The sequence below is a fragment of the Fusarium redolens genome (assembly GCF_020744475.1).
Source record: "Fusarium redolens strain MPI-CAGE-AT-0023 chromosome Unknown BKA55scaffold_34, whole genome shotgun sequence".
NCBI lineage: Eukaryota > Fungi > Ascomycota > Sordariomycetes > Hypocreales > Nectriaceae > Fusarium > Fusarium redolens.
The window spans coordinates 37,996-57,015 of record NW_025763697.1 but is presented as its reverse complement, the minus strand read 5'-3'; the positions used below and the strand labels follow the sequence as shown (position 1 = coordinate 57,015).

Sequence of the window (19,020 nt, the reverse complement as noted above, 5' to 3'; positions counted from 1 at the left end):
ATGCTTAACAAGGTCAATTTGATTGGGCTGTTGCAAGTGCGACAGGATATCGATGATACAATCTTGTTTGCGACTTCAGCTACAAGGTATCAACGCAAGATCCCATTGGTCATTACGCAAGAGGCATACCAATTTAGCTATGGGCATGACGTGGTTACAACCAACAGTTCGCTCGTCGCCCAATCAGCAATGGACTTTCAAGCCGCAATATGTCTGAGGCCTGCCACGCTGCTGGGCGCGAAATCCCTGATGCTTCTTTTGAAATGGCATGGCTTATCTCTACGCATTTCATGAACGGACTACAACACGATCGGTAAATATCATTACACGTTAGCTCTCAATAGGCATCAACCCTCTGCCTTGACTACTTGCATTAAGTAACACTTGCCCAACTTATAGAATAAGGTATTTGCGAATATGGGTGAGTATTTAGCAAAGCTATTATCGCATTGCGTTGGCTTATTATTAGAATCGAAAGGAATTCAGCGACCGCTTCTGGTCGCTCCAGAGCGGGCGTTAGTGAAACGTTTCTATCCTCCCCCTTTGTTATTAATCGGCTTGACATCCATATGTCCACGACGAAGACTAGGAGAGGACCCGGAATTCGATGCTTTGACAGGCCTGGAGCCACTTTTACGAGCATTTGTCTCCAAAATTGCATTCCTTTGTTGCACCGAGGTTGGTAGCGGAGCAATCTCGGCTTGTGCTGTGTTACACCTGCCCGATTGTATCCAGTATGTGATTGGTTTCAACCAGCAAAGTTCAACGAGACGTGAAAAGGTCCAAGCTAGCATAGCTTCTATTCTGCATCTATTCTCTGCAATTCCGCCAGAACATAGTGCGGAACGAGAAAACCTTCGGATCCAGGCCCTATACGCATCGCTTGAGTTGTGCAAAAATCGGGTGAATGGATACTTGAAATCGCTCAAAGTCCATCTGCAAGTGTGAATCGAAGCCTGTGAGCGTGAAAGCACACAGGAAAGTAGTTTCTGTATATTCGGTTTCCAGTTTGCACATGGAGCTGACAAGAGTTAGGTGAATCGACTCAAAATGAAATGTCCCAAGTCCTACGCCTTTTAGAAGCCTGTTTTGACACATGTCACTCTGAACCAGGTGGGTGTTTGAATCGTTTTACCCAGAGTGAATTGCCCATCTAATGATCATTCATTCAAGTAAATCGCTTTATCGTATGTGACTTGGTTACTTCTTTAAACAACTTTTTCAAGTCCCATATCTTTGTCGATGTCAGGCGTCGCTTGGCGCGTGAAGATAACATGATGTCAACGACATACTGGTCAGACTTTGTTCATGTCGCGGGTCGACTGCTTACCTATAAGCGTGCAGTGGACTTGATGGATTTAGTCGCAAAGATCTGGCCTCAGCTCTTTTCAGACATTCAAATCTGCATGATACCATCAAGTTCAACAGTGTCTGATGATTCTTTCAAGAGCCAGTCTGGCGTTCTTCGTATAAAGCCTTGGACAGCTGCTCAGATCATGAGCAAAATGTCTAGCGATGAGTCGTTATTGGGTCGTTTTGCAGCAAAGCTAGGCTCGCTTTCTGTCCACGATATAGACGCCAAGGTCTCTGAACTTTGGCGTAGTGCACCTAAACCAACGGTGCATGCGGAAGTGCTGGTGCATGATTGGCTAGAAAACACCGAGGGTGGAATCCGTCCTGAACGGTTTTTCAATCGTTGGAAATTCATCGGATCAAGCAAACCACCCTGCAAACTGTGCTCTTACTTTTTCGATGAATATCCAACTGATGTTCAAGTCCGGCCCTCTCATCAAAATGCGTATTTTGCCTGGCGGATGCCTGATATGTATGGGTACCAAGGCGAGGAATCAAGCCGTAAACGAATGCTCGTAATGGATAGTATCAAGACTCGAATCAGAGCAGACGTTGTGCGAATGCTGTCTGAGAAGCTAGCTGATGGGCGATCTAATGATTCAAGTGCATATACATCCTTGTGTCGTGGCATAGCGCCAGGTCCTCCCAACAATCCTATCTCACTAGAAGCGACTGCTCAGTTGCTCGAATCTTGCACGCTTTCGACAACGCACGAACAAGGTGCCACTGATCGAGAGTCGGCCAAGGAAGTGGTAAGAGTGCTGGATGAGAACCATGAAGAGGAATTACTTTTCAAAGGTAGATCAGCTGTCCGAAAGACTGTACAGAACCGACTGGGAGAACAATAGCCAATTAGTTTAAGTACCCCGATAATAAGATTTGAATCTGCATAATCTTAGTAATCTGAATCTTTATTCATTGCTAATATTAGCCGTTATCTAGACTGCTCATCGTAACCGAAACACAATCCCTTGTTCACACTATCCCACCTCTTAATCTTAGCATATTTCGGGCTGTTACTCAACAAGGAGCAGGCTGGCCGCTTTAACCACATGAAGCCCACAGTTCCAAGCTGCTAGTCATGTTCGCAGTTCTGGTAAGCAGATTGTATCAATGCCGAGAGTGGTACTGGTCTCGAGATGGTCAGTGGTACGCCAGAGTAGCATAGCTGTATAATAGGAGAGCATACTCCAAGAAGAGTACACATCCAATCCACATAAGTGCCGCTAACCCGTTTATAGAACTGTAAGCTGGATAATAAGACATAGACTGCCTTTGTATACCCATTACAGCAGTATAGTAAATAATACAGACGACAACATGTCTCCAGCGGGGTCTTAATGTATCTAGAACATTATCGAGAGCTGGAATAAAGATTCTAATAGCTCCAGCCAAGGCCTAAATAGGAAGAGGAATTCGGACTGATATTGTGAACCAATCTCCACTCCCAGGTTCATGTCTCCTTCGAAATCTATCTCCACATCACTCTCATCACTGCTTGCGTGACTTGATTCATCGTCCTCAACAGGGTGCATGTGGGAACAGCCTTGCTCACGACTCGGTAGTTGTCTCGCGAGAGATAGGATGTAATGCGTTTAAACCAATGAGAGGCGGCAAGTTTCTTCTTTTACTGACAATAAGAGGGACAATAGGAATGTATAGTATTTGTCTAGACATTAGATCCCCTTGCTTTTAAATCTCTTTTAGATCGCCAAGGTATCCAGACAAAGCTTTTCCATTATCGATGGCAGCCACCTTAAAGGCACGCATCGCATTATGGTGCCGTCGGATATGCCGGGCGATATTGGTCTGCGGTACAACGCCACACTGTTTGCAAACAATGATACGCCAAGAAGGATCGTAGTAAAAGAGATCTTCAAGTCCCATAGTGAAAGTCGTTTATAGTTCACTAGGCTTTTGATGGCACGAGCTTTTAAAGATCATTAGAGGAAACCTCGAATTGAAATTACAGCAAAGAGAGTAGATAATATAAGAAAGCTGAAATACACGTTTACGTGTGTTTACATGCGTAAGTAATGCGCCTGCAGACTGTCGATCGAAATGAGAAAAACATAAGTCACCATAGTATGGTCATATGGGAATAGACGGGACATAAACAGACACGTGAGAAATAAACAGGGGTATGCGACAATTAGGAATAGAAGAGTAGGGAATCTTGAAGTCGTGTGTGGTGTTGAACGGGGCAGGGCGTTGGGGGAAGTGACTCGTAGTCAGGCAGGCACGGCGGCGAGGAGGGCATCTCGACTTCAGAAAATGAAAACTCTAAGAAAAAATCTACCTACATAGGTTATTAATTATGAATTGATAACCGACTGCTTGTGAGAGCCTTTATATCAAGTCCTTCGAACTTTTATATGCCGAAATTCCATCCTTTCTACTAATTATTTGTTATTCATTATTAAATAGTAAGGAGTCGTTAGATACGGAGCCATATAAGTTGCAAAGAGACGCCTGATTATTCAACCACTGCGCTTTCCCAGCAACAATGTAGCCTCAGCCGAAGCAGACTGGCTAGATTAGTAGAGCCGTCAGATTGTACAGCTCCATCGTCCAAGTCGCGAAGAATGCTGTCAATGTAATTTTCGGCGGCACTTAGATGCAAAATCTGGCAAATAGCGTTGTGAACAGCAAGAAGCCGAGCGGACGGGGGATCGATGGTTCGCTCGGGAGTGAGAAAGAAAGAACTAAATCCCGCCGCATTATCAACTTTTCGTGCGTGCCAACCCAGGCAAACCCAGATTTGCCTGGCGTTTTGCCGCAAAAAGCCACCTCTAGCTTCTACACTTTTTATCCTTGCACATTTGATACAGTAACCAGGTTCGACAAAAATATGCAAGAAGACGTCAGGTAGTTGCTGCAGTGTGTGAACGAGAGAGAACACAGAGATTAGTTTCAATTGATTCAGCGGTTTGCTGTGTTTTTATGGTGGTTTTGATTTTTGAAGGCTGAAATCTTTGTCACGCATGCTTATTTGTCACGTAAGTATGTCGTGTATGTTATGCCTAATATAATTTTGGTCCATAAAGTAGTAGCCAACAGCTATGCCAACAGTATATCAAACCGAATACGGGATGATTTCGATGAGGTATCCGTCCGGATCTTCAATGAACGGCACAGGTACAGCAGCCTCCCACAAGGACTTATCAAATCCTTTGTCCGGAGTCTCACAGCCAAGAAATGTGGATATCACCTCAAAACCTCTGGAATCTCCTGTTTCTTTGAGGATTCTGACGCCTTGTTTCCTGATATGTTCCATAGCTGACTCCATATCCGGGACACCAAATGCCAGTTTAATGATACGGGAATCGTGGTTATTAGGTAGGGTTGAAGATATTTTGTCTGCGTTCTAGTGTTTAGGTTAGTTACTGTGAACCAATCTACGGAATCCACTTGCCGATGGGCACACTAGCTCTAGCACGCCTTCTCGGCCGAATAGGGGTGCCTCGGAAGCCACGGAATCCGAGTACCCCATGAATACAATAGTGACAGTATCTAACAGCATACGGCCCAATTCTTTCATACCGAAAACCCCCGAGTAGAACTCGACTGAACGGTCAATATCTGTGACTCTGAGGCCAGTGTGGGTGAATCTGAATCCTCTTGTGGCGTTCTGAGATGCCATTATTGCAAAATCGGAAAAGCAGTAGATTGGCTATTAAAAGTGAATTTGCTAATTTAACACGATAATCTTGGCGTTTGTATATCTCGCTGTGATTATTGCTATTTGTCATCTGATTATAAATCGACTCTTTACTATTATAAATCTAAGGGGCGGTATAAAACCGTTTTTGCCAGCTCACCCTAACAAGTTGACATTATACCCGAGACTACCGAGTACTGTTTATCCCCAAGACTACGATCGTGAAAGATGGGGAGCAAAAATATCCACACGTTGCACAGATTGGAGGAACAGCCTCCGCTTTTTCGCTCGTGTTGGCCCTTTCAACTCCATCGCTACACTCTTGACCAATAATCCCATTGCGACATAAGTACTGGCGGCGAAGACCGCACCTCGACTGTGTCTTCGTACAGGGAACATGCTCGATATGTGTATCAGGCTACTGGCAGGCGCATCACCAACACACTCCTCTTCGGTAATCCCGGGGCAGTTTCCGAAGCCGTTCAACCTCACGCAGCTTTAAAAATGCAGCCGCTGATAACCAATCTGACATATTGATGGGCGTGGATCGATTAGCCTCGTATTCAAAACCAACTGAATATGCACAGGGCTTTCCGACTCGCAAAAAGCTTAAAATTACAATAGCTTTTCCTCTTCTAGGTTCTTAAGCGGCCCCTGCTAGCTTAGTGACTTGAGCTCTGAAAATGGCAGTCGGAACGAGAATATGATTGGGTTGTGAAAGGTTATGCAAAGTTGTTGTCAACTTCGCCGATTCTTCTACTTTTATGGCGTTGCCCATCATGGGCTAAGGCCTGCCTTATTGATATCGCAAAGCCGACAGAGTTCATTTCGAATATAAGGCTTGCGTCGGAAAAAGGTGATAGGTAGGATTAGAATGCGGAGACATCATATAATTACCGTGATTAAATAGCTTGTGCGCCAGAGCACATATTTAACGCTATGGTTCGTCCTTATACCTGCGGATGGACAAAGGCTTCAAATATATGTTTATCTAAGGTACTTAGACTTAACTCTATCGTATGCTGAGACGAAGCATCTTCTCGACAGGCCGGAAGCATACGGGGCACGCTGCCGTACAATTATCATCAATTGAGCAATCTCGCATATCAATTGGGCAACAGATAGCACTGATGAGTATCGCTAAAATTGGGCCTCAAAACCTAATCCTGGGAAGGCGTAAGGCAAGCACCTGCTTGCTTGATTACATTGGTCAAATCATATGAAGCTCCCGCTCAATTGGATGGTCAGGAAAAGGCTTATCCACATGAATTGTGTGTGTTACCATTTGAGTTCGGATTTTGGATTCCGATCTCGGGAATTCCCTGCCTTACAAGTTACACCCACGGAAGGAAGACAAGGATTCTCGAGAACCTGGTGTCCCAGAGCAAATTCAAGTTTCACGCTAACGAAACCTGCGTCTGGCAGGGTCTCAAGGCTATTAGTGAGTCATCTTTGCGGCTATTGCAGGCTTCTTACTAGAATCTTCACAATCTTGGTGCAAATAGTACCTACATAGGAGTAGAGTTGCAATTTCGCGACTCATTATGACTTATAAGGAATTTATATTTTTTCTCTATTAGTATTCTCAGTAATCTATTTTAATATGAAATAAGTAAACTATTAACCAGGTGTGCTAATTTTATATAGCTATTTAAAGTATGAATTGAGTCTGTGACTAATTAGTCTCAAGGCCAGGTTTACATGCAAAAAGAGAGTCGGCCGCACTCCTCACCGGCCCTTGGCTGCTTCAGTGACTGGGGTCAAGTTCCCCGTTGAGAGTTATCATGGGGGTGTGTATGTATGTCTTCGAGTATCCAGACGCAGCCAGGGATCTATGCATGACTATGGCATGGAGTTTCACTGCATTTATGCCTCTGGCTGACTCGAAGTCGAAGATATGGGTTTCTTATCTTTGCGTTGATACGGTTACCTCCGCTGCCCGAACCTACTAGAATGTAGAATGCTCTTGTCACGTTTTGCTGATGATGTCAACACTTGGCAGAGTTTGGAAGTATAAAACAGAACAAGTTCCCTACAAGTTACACTTACACGGATTCACTTTCCATTACCTTCTATCATACAGCTGACACACGTATACTTTGCTTTCTACATCACAAGTCACCATGACGGATTACAAATTTGAAGGATGGCTGGGAAAGAGTCCCGAGTCCGTTCAGGGCAAGATGGAGTGGGGTGCCTTTACGCCCAAGAAGTGGACGGAAGACGACGTCGATATTAAAGTCACCCACTGTGGTGTTTGCGGTTCTGATCTTCATACGTTGAAGTCGGGATGGGGACCAACGCAGTATCGTAAGTCTGTCCCTTAAACACTCTAGGACAAACATTCCTGGGTCCTTTGACACTAAACTAACCCATTGTAATCCTCATACAGCCTGCTGTGTTGGCCATGAAATCGTTGGCAAAGCTGTTCGAGTAGGCCAGAATGTCAAACACGTCAAACTGGGTGATCGTGTTGGTGTTGGTGCCCAAGCCCTGAGTTGCTTGAAGTCTGATTGCCCCCAATGTTCGACTGGCAGAGAGAATTATTGCCCTGGTATTATTCAGACGTATGCCATGGACTATCCTGATGGAACCGGTACAAGCTTTGGCGGATACGCCGACTACAATCGCTCACCGGGACACTTCGTCTTCAAGATTCCCGATAACCTTCCGTCCGAGGCGGCTGCTCCTATGCTATGCGCTGGAGGCACTGTCTTCTCGCCTTTGAAGCAAAATGACTGTGGTCCAGGTAAAACAGTCGGTATTGTTGGCGTTGGTGGCCTCGGTCATTTCGGTGTTCTATTTGCAAAGGCTCTTGGGGCTGATAGAGTCGTTGCAATTTCGCGCAAATCTTCCAAGAGGGATGAGGCTCTAGCTCTTGGAGCTGATAAGTACATTGCAACCGATGATGACAGTGATTGGGCTACAAAGAACAGCCGCACCCTTGACCTCATGATCAGTACAGTCTCTAGCCCGAAAATGCCCATGACTGAATATCTTTCACTACTCAAGGTGGGAGGCACTTTTGTTCAAGTTGGGTATGTGCACAGATTCAGGCCTCCAGACTTGTTGAAATATTATCTAACTATGTACAGAAATCCTGATGGAGGCCAGCTACCCGCAATCAATGCCTTTACGCTCATTTTCAACAACATCAACGTTGGCGGAAGCTGCATTGCGTCTCCCAATACAATTAGAGAAATGCTTCAGCTGGCTTCTGAAAAGAACATCAGGCCAAGTATTGAGACGCGACCTATTGAGGGTGCCAACAAGACAATTGTTGATATGGAGAATGGGTTGGCGCGATACCGCTATGTTCTTGTTAATGGGAAGAATCTATGAACCCCGATGTACATAACCTAGCTAGTAGAGATTTTAGCGAAAAAGACTAAGCCCATATTAGGCTTAGAAGAGGTATACATCTTTTAGTACCTTTACTAAGCATCGATACGGTTGTACAATATTCCGACTGTCAGATTCAAGACTTTTTCATCGTCAACCACAAATGGCAAACACATCAGATAACGCGGGACCTTGGCGACATCAAACAGACACACAGTCTGTCTCGCAGCAAGACTGCAGCAAATGCAAAACAAGGCGGATTAAATGTGATCGAGCTCTTCTGGGATGTCGAAAATGCAGCAAAAAGGGTTACCAGTGTCCAGGTTATGGCCCGCGAGTGCAGTGGGTTAACGATGCTGCTACACGAGGTCGGATGAGGGGTTTGCAGGCTACTGTTTTGGAGGACCACGCTCGGTCCCAGCCAAATGTCATCGAGGGGGTGGGACCCTTAAATTTTGTCAATGACGATGGCCAGAACAATGCAACCGATATTCAAGACCCGGCTCAGCAACACCACAGCGGCACCACAACATATGACCTTTCCCAAGACTGGTGGGACAAGTTAAGACGCTACTACATCGACAACGTCGCTCGGCTCATGGTCTGGGTCGATACTCAGAAGAACCTGTACCGAGACCGCATTATCGACATTGCCTCGGATTGGCCAGTTCTTCGCCTGGCAATCTCTGCAATAGCTGCCCTGCATTGTAACGCCACTGGACACAATGGAAAGGTCCGTCTTCCAGAGTCGTTCCGTGACGAGGCCGTCAGGGGCATTGCTACTTCTGTCAAGGACATTCTTGAGAATACCACGCAATTGACCCTTGAAAACGCCCAATGGATACTTGCATCTATGATGGTGCTTTCTTGTTGCGAAATGATCGAAGCCGGAGCTGAAGCGGCCGATTGGCACCGAAGAGCTGCGCGACGATTGGTTGGCGTGATCAAGACGATGGACTGGTGCCATGACCAGATGATATCATTTCTGATTAACCAGCTTGCCATATACGATGTCCTATCTTGTACAACGTCCTTCGACCTATCTAACATTCAGGAAGCCATACTTCCAGTGACTGAGGAGGAAGATGTATTATTTTCCAAGCTTTTGCTTCTTATCCACGATGTCACATTATATCGTGGGCGATACGACAACCCCGAGATACAAGGAGATGACCAAGAGCATCTTGATTCTAGGAGGAAAGCTTTGCTTACTTTGAGGGCGAATATCGAGCTCGCTCGAGGAGAAACTCTCATGGTGGCTGGTACTCTAGGTATTCAAGATGCGTCAGACCGGAGAGACTTTATTCGACTTGTCGATCTACACTGTAAAGCGACACTAGTCTTTGCCCATCGTGTAATGTACCGGGATGAGAGCAACTGTGGGCGCCAACTTCTAGAAGACATGTTCTCGGTCCTGGCTTCGATTGAGAGGCCCGAGCGAATATGTCACAATCTCCCTTGGCCTTTATTCATGGCAGGAACAGAATGTCACGGGGACCCGGAGAAACAAAGGTACATCGTCCTTCACTTCAGAGGCGTTTACGACACTACGGGCTTGATCCATTATCAGGAACTGGTTGAGTTTCTCACATCGTTCTGGGCCGGTGAAGAGCCAGATTGGCAAGTTGGGGCTAGCCAGCGAGAGGCGATGGGGTTACGCATCCTCGCTATATGAAAAATGGGCGGTGATCTGCCGGATTATCGGTGTGAGCCCGGCGACCAGATCCGGCAGATCACCAGGCAATTCCTTATCAGCCACGCCCTTTTTCTTGTCGACCATATCTATATTACTCAGACAACTTAATTTAGTCTCTGAAGTCTCCCTCTGGTGGTAGACGGTTTGAGGATTTTTCTCGCCAAGACTTCCCCATTAAGCTTAGCACGGCCTATCCACCCCACCGTCACTTATCAAGTCAGTCAGATACTTACTCCAAAGCTTGAGGTAACAGTGTTGCCTATATTGTCATTTCAATTTTCCTAAGTGCCCTTTTTTTTCATGTTTACCCTACTGTGTTTCACTTTTGTACGTATAGAATTCTCAAGTACTCTTTGTTATTGCCATGGCTGTCACCTCAAATATCCTGCTTGTTGGAGGTGGAGGACTCGGTGTCATTGCCGCTTTGAGCCTTGAGGCCAGCTGCAGAGCCCAAGTTACAGCTGTTCTCCGTTCAAACTACAAAATTGTCAAGGAAAATGGCTACAACGTCAAGTCATGCGATCACGGAGATATTGAGGGTTGGAGTCCCACCAAAAGTAAGTATCACCCACAGCTTGTTATTCCTGCTACTTATATCCGCCCTGTAGTTGTGCGCCAAATTCCTCAAGTGTCCTCGGACGACCAAACTTATGATTATATCGTGATTACGACTAAAAACATACCAAGCGCCGGTCCAGGCATGGCAGAATTGATTGCGCCAGCAGTTTCACCCCGCATCACAGTCATTGTCCTTATCCAAAATGGGCTGAACATTGAGAAACCGTATTTAGAGCGGTATCCATACAACATCGTTCTATCAGGTATCAGTTTTGCCGGTTCTCAAGAGTTACAACCTGGCGTTATCGAACATGGTAACCATGATCACCTGCTCGTGGGCGCGTTTTGGAATGAAAATGTCGATATCGCACGGGAGCAGGCAGCGGCCAAGAGTTTTGTGTCACTATACGCAGCCTCAGGAAAAGCATCCTGCTTCTACACTGCCAACCCCATGTCACACAGATGGAAAAAGCTGGTCTACAATGCTATCATGAATCCACTCTGTGCCATTACCAATCTGGACTCTGGATCTCTGAGACAAAGCGGCTCGGCAATTCTGAAGACCATCCGAGATGCAATGGAGGAGATCATAGCCGCCGCAGGAGCAGCCGGTTATACCCTGCCCCCAGGGACCGCTGAGGATTTGCTTAAGGACGATCCCATAGACGGTCATTTTGAGCCGAGCATGCTCCAAGATGTTAGGAAGGTTTGTCAGAGTGCTGAGAGCTTTTCAACACTATGATTGATGATCTGACGATTCTAGGGAAACTTGATTGAATATGAGTATCTGGTTGGGGAGCCGTTGCGTGAAGGACGTCATCTCGGGGTCCAAATGCCAACTCTCTCAATGCTATATGCGATGTGCCAGGCTTTGCAATACAGAATACAATGCGCCAGACCTTCTTACTAGAGTGACAGAAGTCAGATAATTTCAGCCGCTTGCTTTTTTATTTGCACACTAGGTAGCTGTGATAATATAGCTGAGTAAGGAGTAGCAGTGAGGCTAGATAGGTTATTCCCGCTTGATTTTAGCAACTGAATAAAGCACCCCTATTATTTCTCTGCTGCATCATACCGAGCAAGTAATATGAACCTCGGCTGCTGCGGTGTCCACGAAGCACTGGTATATAACATTAGTATTCCACTCTACACGCCGAATCTTTCTTGGATGCTGAGTGCCAATGTTAACATAACAGACTTTGATCTATTTAAGTACTTGTCGCTCTCAGTAAAACTCCTCCCTAAGAGCCTCTCCCACCCTTTGTATAGCTATATCCAGTTCCTCCAGTGAAATAGATGCAAAGGTAGCCCTTAGAAACATATTTTCAGGTGTTTCGTTCGACGCGAAAAATGCACTTCCCTTGCAACATAATGTACCCTTCCTCAAACCCCCTCTATACAAGCTGTCTTCGATGGCCGCGAATGTATTCGAAAGTGACTCATCATGAATTTTGCTGGCCAGGCTATGCTGCCGCCAATCTAAATTGATCCAAAGAAACATGCCGGCTGAGGGAACCTGCCAGGAGCATATATCCAAAGGGAGGTGCTTTTTGCATGCCTTGATAAGAGTGTCTCGGCGATTTGCGTACTCATCGCGCAAGTAAACGAGCCATTGAGTGAACCCGCGATGTCCCCATTTGTCTTCGAGGAGGTGGCTTATGGCAAGCTGCGACAAGCCGCTCGGGCAAACCACTCCGACGTCATGATGGTTCCGGATTTTAGAGGCTATATCCGAGTTGGTCGTCATCCAGCTGCAGCGAAGACCTGGTCCAAGTGTCTTTGATGTTGAGTCCAAGCGAATAACTCGGCCTGATACATCCATTGAGAGGTAGGAAGGTACAAGGCTCTGAAGATAGCTGTCCAGATCGGATGAGTGCTGTGATGAATTCGACTCGCTTGTTGCTTCCTGCGTAGTGAATTGCAGGTAGTAGTAAGGATCATCCTCAATGACGAGAAGGTCGTGTTTCTCAGCAACTTGATAAATCTCTTTGCGTCGCTGGAACGTTTGAGTAACTCCGGTGGGATTGTGGCCAGTGGGGATGGTGTAGAGAAGGAAGGGCTTTGCAGAACCGCGTTCGCTTTCATCCCAATGGGAAAGCACTGAATCAAGGTCTTTTGCTGAGATGCCTTGTTCGTCCATTTTCACTGTTGCGGTACGAAGTCCTAAGGGCGTCATAGCTTCGAGGGTGCCGGAGTAGGTGTATTCCTCCACCAGAATGTGATCACCTCTGATGCAGAACATCCGGAACGCATGCTCAATGGCAGATGTACTTCCGATATTTAGGAACACTTCCCAGTTGGAATATGGCGGATCATGAATAGCTTCGATATGCTCTGTCAGAAAGCGAACGAGGATCTCGCTTCCTCCAGCATACCCGTAGCTTAATGATGCAGGTATCTCAACCGACAGGTCGCGATCTCCATGATGGCCATTCGTCTGCGGTTTCTCGCCACGAGGATGTTGCGTACTAAAGTCATTAGGCTGGCAGAACCTGAAAGATAGATCGAGCAGCGGAAAGTATTCTGGAGATGGTCTTCCAGTTGCCAAGCTTAGGACTCGACCAGTCAACTCAGCCCCCGCCGCTTTGAGTGTAGCAGCCTCTCTCGCTCTGCTCTCATCATTCAGACGATGGTTAAAGTTCCTAGACCGAGGCTTTTGCAAGCTTCGCTGCGTTTTGAACAAAGCCGAAGAAGTGGTAGGGGCGATGCCGCCCGTCAATGGCTGGGAATGCTTGCGAATGGCGGCCAAATCGTCCAGAGTCAATCTTCGAAGCATTTTAATGAAATATTTGATAGAAGAAGGTGTTTAGAGATATGCTTGTTTGGCATCGCAGAAATAACGGACAGTATTGACGTTATAAAGATACGGCTCAGAGAGATTGAATCAAGTGATTGGGGAGAACATGTAGCCAAGGCGACATACCATACTCACAGAATAAATACCCTTCTGGGGATGGTGGCATTAGCTGATGCCAGGGTCCCTCTTCTAAAACAACCAAGTTGGTGGAGCCGCCCCAGGCTCCATTTTCTCCATCGTAATGCCTTTTTAGGATGAAACTCCGCTGTTTCTCCTAATCACTACAGTTCTGGGATAAGATCCACGACCCTGTCAATGCGCCCATGTGAAGGTCAAAAGTCACCCAAACTTCCTTTCCCGATCGACTTATTCCCTGTTCATCGCACCGTTATCACATGCAAAGTCGTGAAGTTTCGGAAGAGGAGCATCATTGACAGGAAGAAGGGCGTAGACAGCTCATTTGAGCTCCTCGTTGTCATTCTGGTGGGTTCTACTTACAAGATGATGTGATCAGTGAAAAAGGGTGCAAAGATTGAATATTTTGAACAAAAAGTAGCCATATCTAGAGTATTTGTTCTTTGATGTCCTATATATTTCTACTGGCTTTATTGTGAACAATACTGCGATGAACTTAGCAACAACTTTCAAATCGGCGACCACAGTTTCAGCGACCATGCTAGTAATAGACCATGACAGACCGGACGGACCGCAGCAGGCAGGATCACAGCCAAAAGTCAATCTAGCTAGACCTTGGTGTGTCGTAGCTGGATCGTTGGCGATCATTTGGGCTACTTATGGTCTACTTGCGTCAAATGGCGTTTTCATATCATACTGGTCCTCGAATCAGCTAGCACATATGCCCCGAAGCTCAACAACTTGGATCAACGGAGTTCATCTCTTTCTAAGTCTTGTCCTGGGTTACCCGGCCGGCCTCATCTTTGACAAGTACGGCTCTAACCTTCTCATGACCGGTGGTGGTATCTTTTACCTGGCGGGGATCTTCGCCATGGCAGAAAGCACAAAGTTCTGGCACTTCATGCTCGCGTATGGCGTCGTTGCGGGAACTGGTTGCGGTGTATCAAGTACAATTGCAATCAGTGTTCTCAGTCATTGGTTCAAGGAGAAACGGGGGCTAGCAACGGGCATTGTCATGCTGGGAGGAAGCTTAGGAGGCGTCATGTTTCCGCTGACGCTGAGGCCATTGTTCCAAAAGATTGGATGGTCTTGGAGCATTCGAGCCCTTGCAATCTTTATCTCTATCCTGGTTATTATTGGGATTCTGTGTATCCGATCGGGACCTCAAATGCGACATACGAAGAAGGCACCTTTCAAGATGTTCTTGAACCCGACATTCCTTCTCATGACTATCGGTGTTGCTGGTAAGCCTTAATCCCCAAATAATACTTCAAGCGCTAACCAGTCTAGCCTTTGACTTTGTTCTGTTCGGAGCTCTTGGATTGCTACCAGCATTCGGAGAGAGCTTAAATCACAGTCATACTACTAGCTACCAGTTGCTTGCAATACTAAACGCGTATGTTACGTCTTATTCAGTGTGAAGCCATAGCTAAAGCGAGTACACAGCTGTTCTGGAGTAGGACGCATCCTGGCTGGAATGTTGGCAGACCGCATTGGCCCCTTGAACGCCACAATCTCTGTTCTCTCAGTCGGACTGATCTCGATGTTAGCATTTTGGCTGATATCGAATCTACATGTCGCACTTCTGTATGCATTCGCGGCCATGTTTGGACTGAGCAGTGGTGGTGTCCTGAGCCTGGAACCTCTTTGTATTGGCCGGTTATGTCATGAAAGCCACTTTGGCCAGTTTTATGGAGCCTGCTTTCTTGCGGTTGCCGCGATGTAAGTTTATTGTTGCACTCTTTTATTGAGACATGTCAGATATGCTAACTAATCTGAAAAGAACCATGATTTGCATTCCTGTGGGTAGCACCCTGCTTGATACCTTTGGGCAGCATGGATTTGTTGCTTTCTTTGCCTGTGTACTGCTCATCTCGATTATAAGTTTTGCGGGATCCCGATGGCTCATTTGTAAAGGAAAGGTGGATGGAATGGTCGACGATGGACAGGAGATAATGGTTGAGCAAAAGAGAGGCATCCGTTATGTATAGAAGGCTAGAGGAGAATTGATTTTACTACTGCTCTAAGGCACCTGCATATATTAGTTATGAGCTACTCGCTAGTTATCATATGTATTATAACCAAGCCTTTTCTAAGAACTCTCCTATATCTATAAACTTGTGCGCTGGTAGAAGTTTGCTCCACTCATCTGTGAGGTTCCAGTGCCCATCAGCAATTGCCAATAGAGTATGTGCCGTCATCTGCTCCATCGTCAATTGCTGTTCATTAGAAGCTATCTCAGAATGAAGGGAGGCAGGGACCCAAGTCCCAAGCTTTCCTAAAAGGAGATCATGCCGTTTAACCGTTTCAACTGTGAATCCTCTCCCTTGATAAGAATATTAGCAAACTAAACACGCATCATTGTGGCCATTTTCTTCTGTGATATCATACCTCGAATCCTCTCACCAAGCTGAAGCAGGCCGGAAATGGTAAGTTTATTACCGGAAATACCACCGATGACAGGCCATTCATCTTTATACTCCAACGCTTCACTGACAATTGCTGCGAAGTCGTCAATGGCAGTAAAAGATACAACAGCGTCCATCTTCTCAGGAAGAACAGCGCGGCATTTATCAAAATCGATAAATAGGCCGCTGTGCGAAAGATTTCTCTCGCTCAATTTCTCTGGTGGGCTGAGGTAGTCCATGAAAATTCCTGGGGTAAACAAACAGTACTCGAATACCTGTCATTTCAAATATCATTAATTTTTGGTAGTTAATCCTTCGGCATACGCATGTACCTTGCCGTTCTTGTTTAAATTTTCCAGCTATTGCCTCGTTTGGACTTTGTAACCGTACATGGGATAATGGTGCAGTACAGACCTGCGAACCTAGCATCAGTACTCGAAAGAGATGTCAACCTGAGTTTCAGATCTCTACTTATACCGACCATTCGCTTGGGGCAAATCTCTTGACGCCAGCCTGAACAACGGCGTCGATCAGGTTCAGTTGAGCCTGGTATGCCTCATCTGAAAACACCAGAATAAACGATAAGACGACATCAAAGCCCCGCAAGGTCTGAGTAAGCTGCTGCTTATTGTAATAACCGATCTTGCACCAACGCAGCCCGGGCGGGTGGTTTCCAGGCGATTCCTGAGAGGTTAACATGATGAAAACAGGACTCGGGCGTAACTTATTGTTGACATACCTTGCGTGGTAATGCTGTTACTTCATGACGGCCTCCCTCTAGAAGTATCCTTATGAGTTCTTGGGCCAATTCTGGGATTCGATGGCGCTGTCAGTAAAAGGCGAGAATGAATACATCAGTCTGGTTTGTACAAACCTCCAACACCGGCAATGGCGACCTTGACCATATTGATCTTTTCAACAGAATTTAAGGATATTCAGAATAATAAGTTGACCTATTCGAACGATCTTTTTTTGCCGGGCATTAAGGTGTGGCGGCCCTGTTTTTTAAGTTAGGCTGCGCTGCCGATCGACGGACAGGCCTGCTTGAAGGCCAAATTCTTCAAGTGTTCAGCGTCCTATCTCCAGCACCAGAGGCTGTGCTGTGCTATTTCTTATTATCTTGTTTGGTTTGTTAGTATGTTTTTCATGTCTGTATAGCTTCCAAACGGCCTGTGCTTATCGCAAACTTGATCGCTGCTCGCACCGCTCCCAAGTTCAGGCTCCACCTATGCCCATCCTCTGCTGTCTTGCCTCCCAGGAAGAACGATAGGTTGCCTATCATTTCCCGGTTGATATTTCACATGTGTTTTCGTTATTCGTCCCATCGTAGGCATCGCAAGAGCAAATGGTCCACCGTTTCTTCTTCCTGGCCACAGTCGCACTTATCTGTCTCTACCGCGCCTATCTCGTGTAGGTACCTGTTGACCCGCGCCATCCCCGTTCGTAGCTGCACCAGGATGTCGGACTCGCGCCTCTTTAGGGAGTCGTATAGTGTGCGCGTGTGCTTGCCGGGCAGCGCCTTGTGGAGCTGCTTCGAGTAACTGCCTACGCCATCAGGGAGCACCATGCGCCGTCTGTGTTGTGCCAGTAGTACTCAGTCGGGTCGATCTGGCCTGTCTTAGCGGGTTTGTTACTCTGCATCCGCTTTCTGTGGCTTTTCGTGCTTCAGCCTTTGCTTTTACTCCCAGTGTGAAAGACTCGTTTGTGGAGGATATCCAGCGCATTCTAATGGTGTTGCCAACCTTTTCCAGTCGTCTCGCATGTCTGTAGATCTCCCGGATGGTGCCTTGTCCTGACTGCTGTCGAGGTTTCGTAATCGCTTGTAGCACCGATCGGTTTCTTGTTGCAATGACCACCTCTCGGTGTCGGAGCCCATCGGGCATGCACCTGAGGACCATTGCTATCGCTTCCAGCTCGGCCATGTATGCGTTTTGCTCGTCTCTCGGGCCAAGAGTGACGGAGTACTTTGTTATAACATCATCATTCGCTCCTCCGCCGGCGGTGTTGCGCACGACGCCACCCATGCTGACTAGTCCGTTTCTCGCAGAGGCGCTCGTTGCGATGAGCACTGATCTCGCGCTCCTGGTATCGGTCACGTTATCGCCTGTGCCTGCATCTGCCACTATCTCATTGTCTGAATCGTACCCCACCACCATATGTCTATGCCACGGTGGTAGCGCATACGGCTCGATCGTTTCTATCCGTTCTACTGCTCCATCGTGCGCGAGTGCTAGCTTCGTCAACGGCGACAGATATCTCCGTGTCTCTCTCACCCTAAGTGCCGCAAGCGGGTGCGTCTTCGGCAGTGTTTGCGTGTTGACGTAGAGCCTCGTGCCCGCCTGCGCATGACGTTCGCCGACTGGAGTAATGCCAGCTTCCGCTTCCGCCACTGCTACTGACACCGTCTTGAAGGCTCCTGTGATGGCTTGATCACCCATCTTCTGTGCCTCGTTCAGCCATTTTGTCTCCCTCCACCCGCGTCTGTAAGACCATACGTTCGAAGCGTAGTCTATCACCAGGACTACTATTATTACAAACAGCTGCCTCGCCGTCTAGGGCATTAACATCTTCAGCCTTTATAGACATATGGCCGCCTGAAGGCCCTGTGTAGCTGCTTTTGCTATATGCTCCTTATACCGCAACTCTAAGTCTATCACTAGCCCTAATATCTTGCCGCTTTTCTTTAGGAATGATTATTTAGCCCTTGATTATATATAGGTTTTTGTCGGTGTATTTGGGATGGCGCGTGAAGTGTATGATGACCGTCTTGTCTTCCTTAAATGTCGCCCTGCTCTATCTCTCCTACTTCAGTGCTCTATTGATTATAGCCTAGATGCCTACTCGGTTGGCCTCTACTATTAGGCCCGTTACCCAGGCCAGGTAGTTATCGATAAAGGCAATCGATCTACCTTTTGTATTGATCTTGCGCTATATGAGGTCTGTATTAAAGAAGAGGAACAGCACTGGTAATAAGCGTGACCCTTGCGGAAGTCTGGCCTGCAGTAGCTCCTGTTACTTAGAGGTATAGCCGTTTACTATAATAGTTACAGACTGGTTAGAGCAGAAAGCA

General features: G+C 46.7%; 8 protein-coding genes across 8 annotated transcripts; 5 read left to right on the top strand and 3 right to left on the bottom strand.

The window, feature by feature from the left end:
- The first annotated feature begins 925 nt into the window (after positions 1 to 925).
- Positions 926 to 2,222, top strand: BKA55DRAFT_263591 (uncharacterized protein). The gene is made up of 2 exons (XM_046185435.1): positions 926 to 1,113; positions 1,174 to 2,222. The coding sequence occupies exons 1-2, from the start codon at positions 1,056 to 1,058 to the stop codon at positions 2,199 to 2,201; spliced, it is 1,086 nt and encodes a 361-aa protein (XP_046041227.1). The 5' UTR covers positions 926 to 1,055; the 3' UTR covers positions 2,202 to 2,222.
- Positions 2,223 to 4,429: 2,207 nt separating this feature from the next.
- Positions 4,430 to 4,996, bottom strand: BKA55DRAFT_529859 (Glyoxalase/Bleomycin resistance protein/Dihydroxybiphenyl dioxygenase; the record flags this gene model as incomplete). The annotated part of the gene is made up of 2 exons (XM_046189103.1): positions 4,430 to 4,720; positions 4,781 to 4,996. 2 exons carry the CDS (start codon positions 4,994 to 4,996, stop codon positions 4,430 to 4,432), a joined length of 507 nt encoding a protein of 168 aa, XP_046041226.1.
- Positions 4,997 to 7,137: 2,141 nt separating this feature from the next.
- On the top strand, positions 7,138 to 8,356 carry BKA55DRAFT_698238 (zinc-binding dehydrogenase; the record flags this gene model as incomplete). Its single annotated transcript, XM_046200494.1, has 3 exons — positions 7,138 to 7,324; positions 7,407 to 8,052; positions 8,110 to 8,356. 3 exons carry the CDS (start codon positions 7,138 to 7,140, stop codon positions 8,354 to 8,356), a joined length of 1,080 nt encoding a protein of 359 aa, XP_046041225.1.
- A 163-nt stretch (positions 8,357 to 8,519) lies between these two features.
- Positions 8,520 to 10,031, top strand: BKA55DRAFT_600105 (fungal-specific transcription factor domain-containing protein; the record flags this gene model as incomplete). Its single annotated transcript, XM_046196478.1, has 1 exon — positions 8,520 to 10,031. The coding sequence occupies one exon, from the start codon at positions 8,520 to 8,522 to the stop codon at positions 10,029 to 10,031; it is 1,512 nt and encodes a 503-aa protein (XP_046041224.1).
- A 385-nt stretch (positions 10,032 to 10,416) lies between these two features.
- Positions 10,417 to 11,520, top strand: BKA55DRAFT_529900 (2-dehydropantoate 2-reductase family protein; the record flags this gene model as incomplete). The annotated part of the gene is made up of 3 exons (XM_046189105.1): positions 10,417 to 10,609; positions 10,661 to 11,316; positions 11,374 to 11,520. 3 exons carry the CDS (start codon positions 10,417 to 10,419, stop codon positions 11,518 to 11,520), a joined length of 996 nt encoding a protein of 331 aa, XP_046041223.1.
- Positions 11,521 to 11,835: 315 nt separating this feature from the next.
- Positions 11,836 to 13,386, bottom strand: BKA55DRAFT_529920 (putative aromatic aminotransferase Aro8; the record flags this gene model as incomplete). Its single annotated transcript, XM_046189106.1, has 1 exon — positions 11,836 to 13,386. One exon carries the CDS (start codon positions 13,384 to 13,386, stop codon positions 11,836 to 11,838), a length of 1,551 nt encoding a protein of 516 aa, XP_046041222.1.
- Positions 13,387 to 14,080: 694 nt separating this feature from the next.
- Positions 14,081 to 15,533, top strand: BKA55DRAFT_698234 (major facilitator superfamily domain-containing protein; the record flags this gene model as incomplete). The annotated part of the gene is made up of 4 exons (XM_046200493.1): positions 14,081 to 14,786; positions 14,833 to 14,938; positions 14,989 to 15,264; positions 15,326 to 15,533. The coding sequence occupies 4 exons, from the start codon at positions 14,081 to 14,083 to the stop codon at positions 15,531 to 15,533; spliced, it is 1,296 nt and encodes a 431-aa protein (XP_046041221.1).
- Positions 15,534 to 15,617: 84 nt separating this feature from the next.
- Positions 15,618 to 16,855, bottom strand: BKA55DRAFT_698233 (uncharacterized protein; the record flags this gene model as incomplete). Its single annotated transcript, XM_046200492.1, has 5 exons — positions 15,618 to 15,868; positions 15,934 to 16,225; positions 16,428 to 16,634; positions 16,690 to 16,760; positions 16,825 to 16,855. The coding sequence occupies 5 exons, from the start codon at positions 16,853 to 16,855 to the stop codon at positions 15,618 to 15,620; spliced, it is 852 nt and encodes a 283-aa protein (XP_046041220.1).
- Positions 16,856 to 19,020: the final 2,165 nt, after the last annotated feature.

What these genes read in the sequence shown, in the direction of transcription:
- BKA55DRAFT_263591 (XM_046185435.1), top strand. Translation starts at nt 1,056, where the DNA reads ATGTCCCAAGTCCTACGCCTTTTAGAAGCCTGTTTTGACACATGTCAC. An exon ending in CACATGTCACTCTGAACCAG is followed by an intron (nt 1,114 to 1,173) that starts GTGGGTGTTTGA and finishes CATTCATTCAAG; the next exon opens with TAAATCGCTTTATCGTATGT.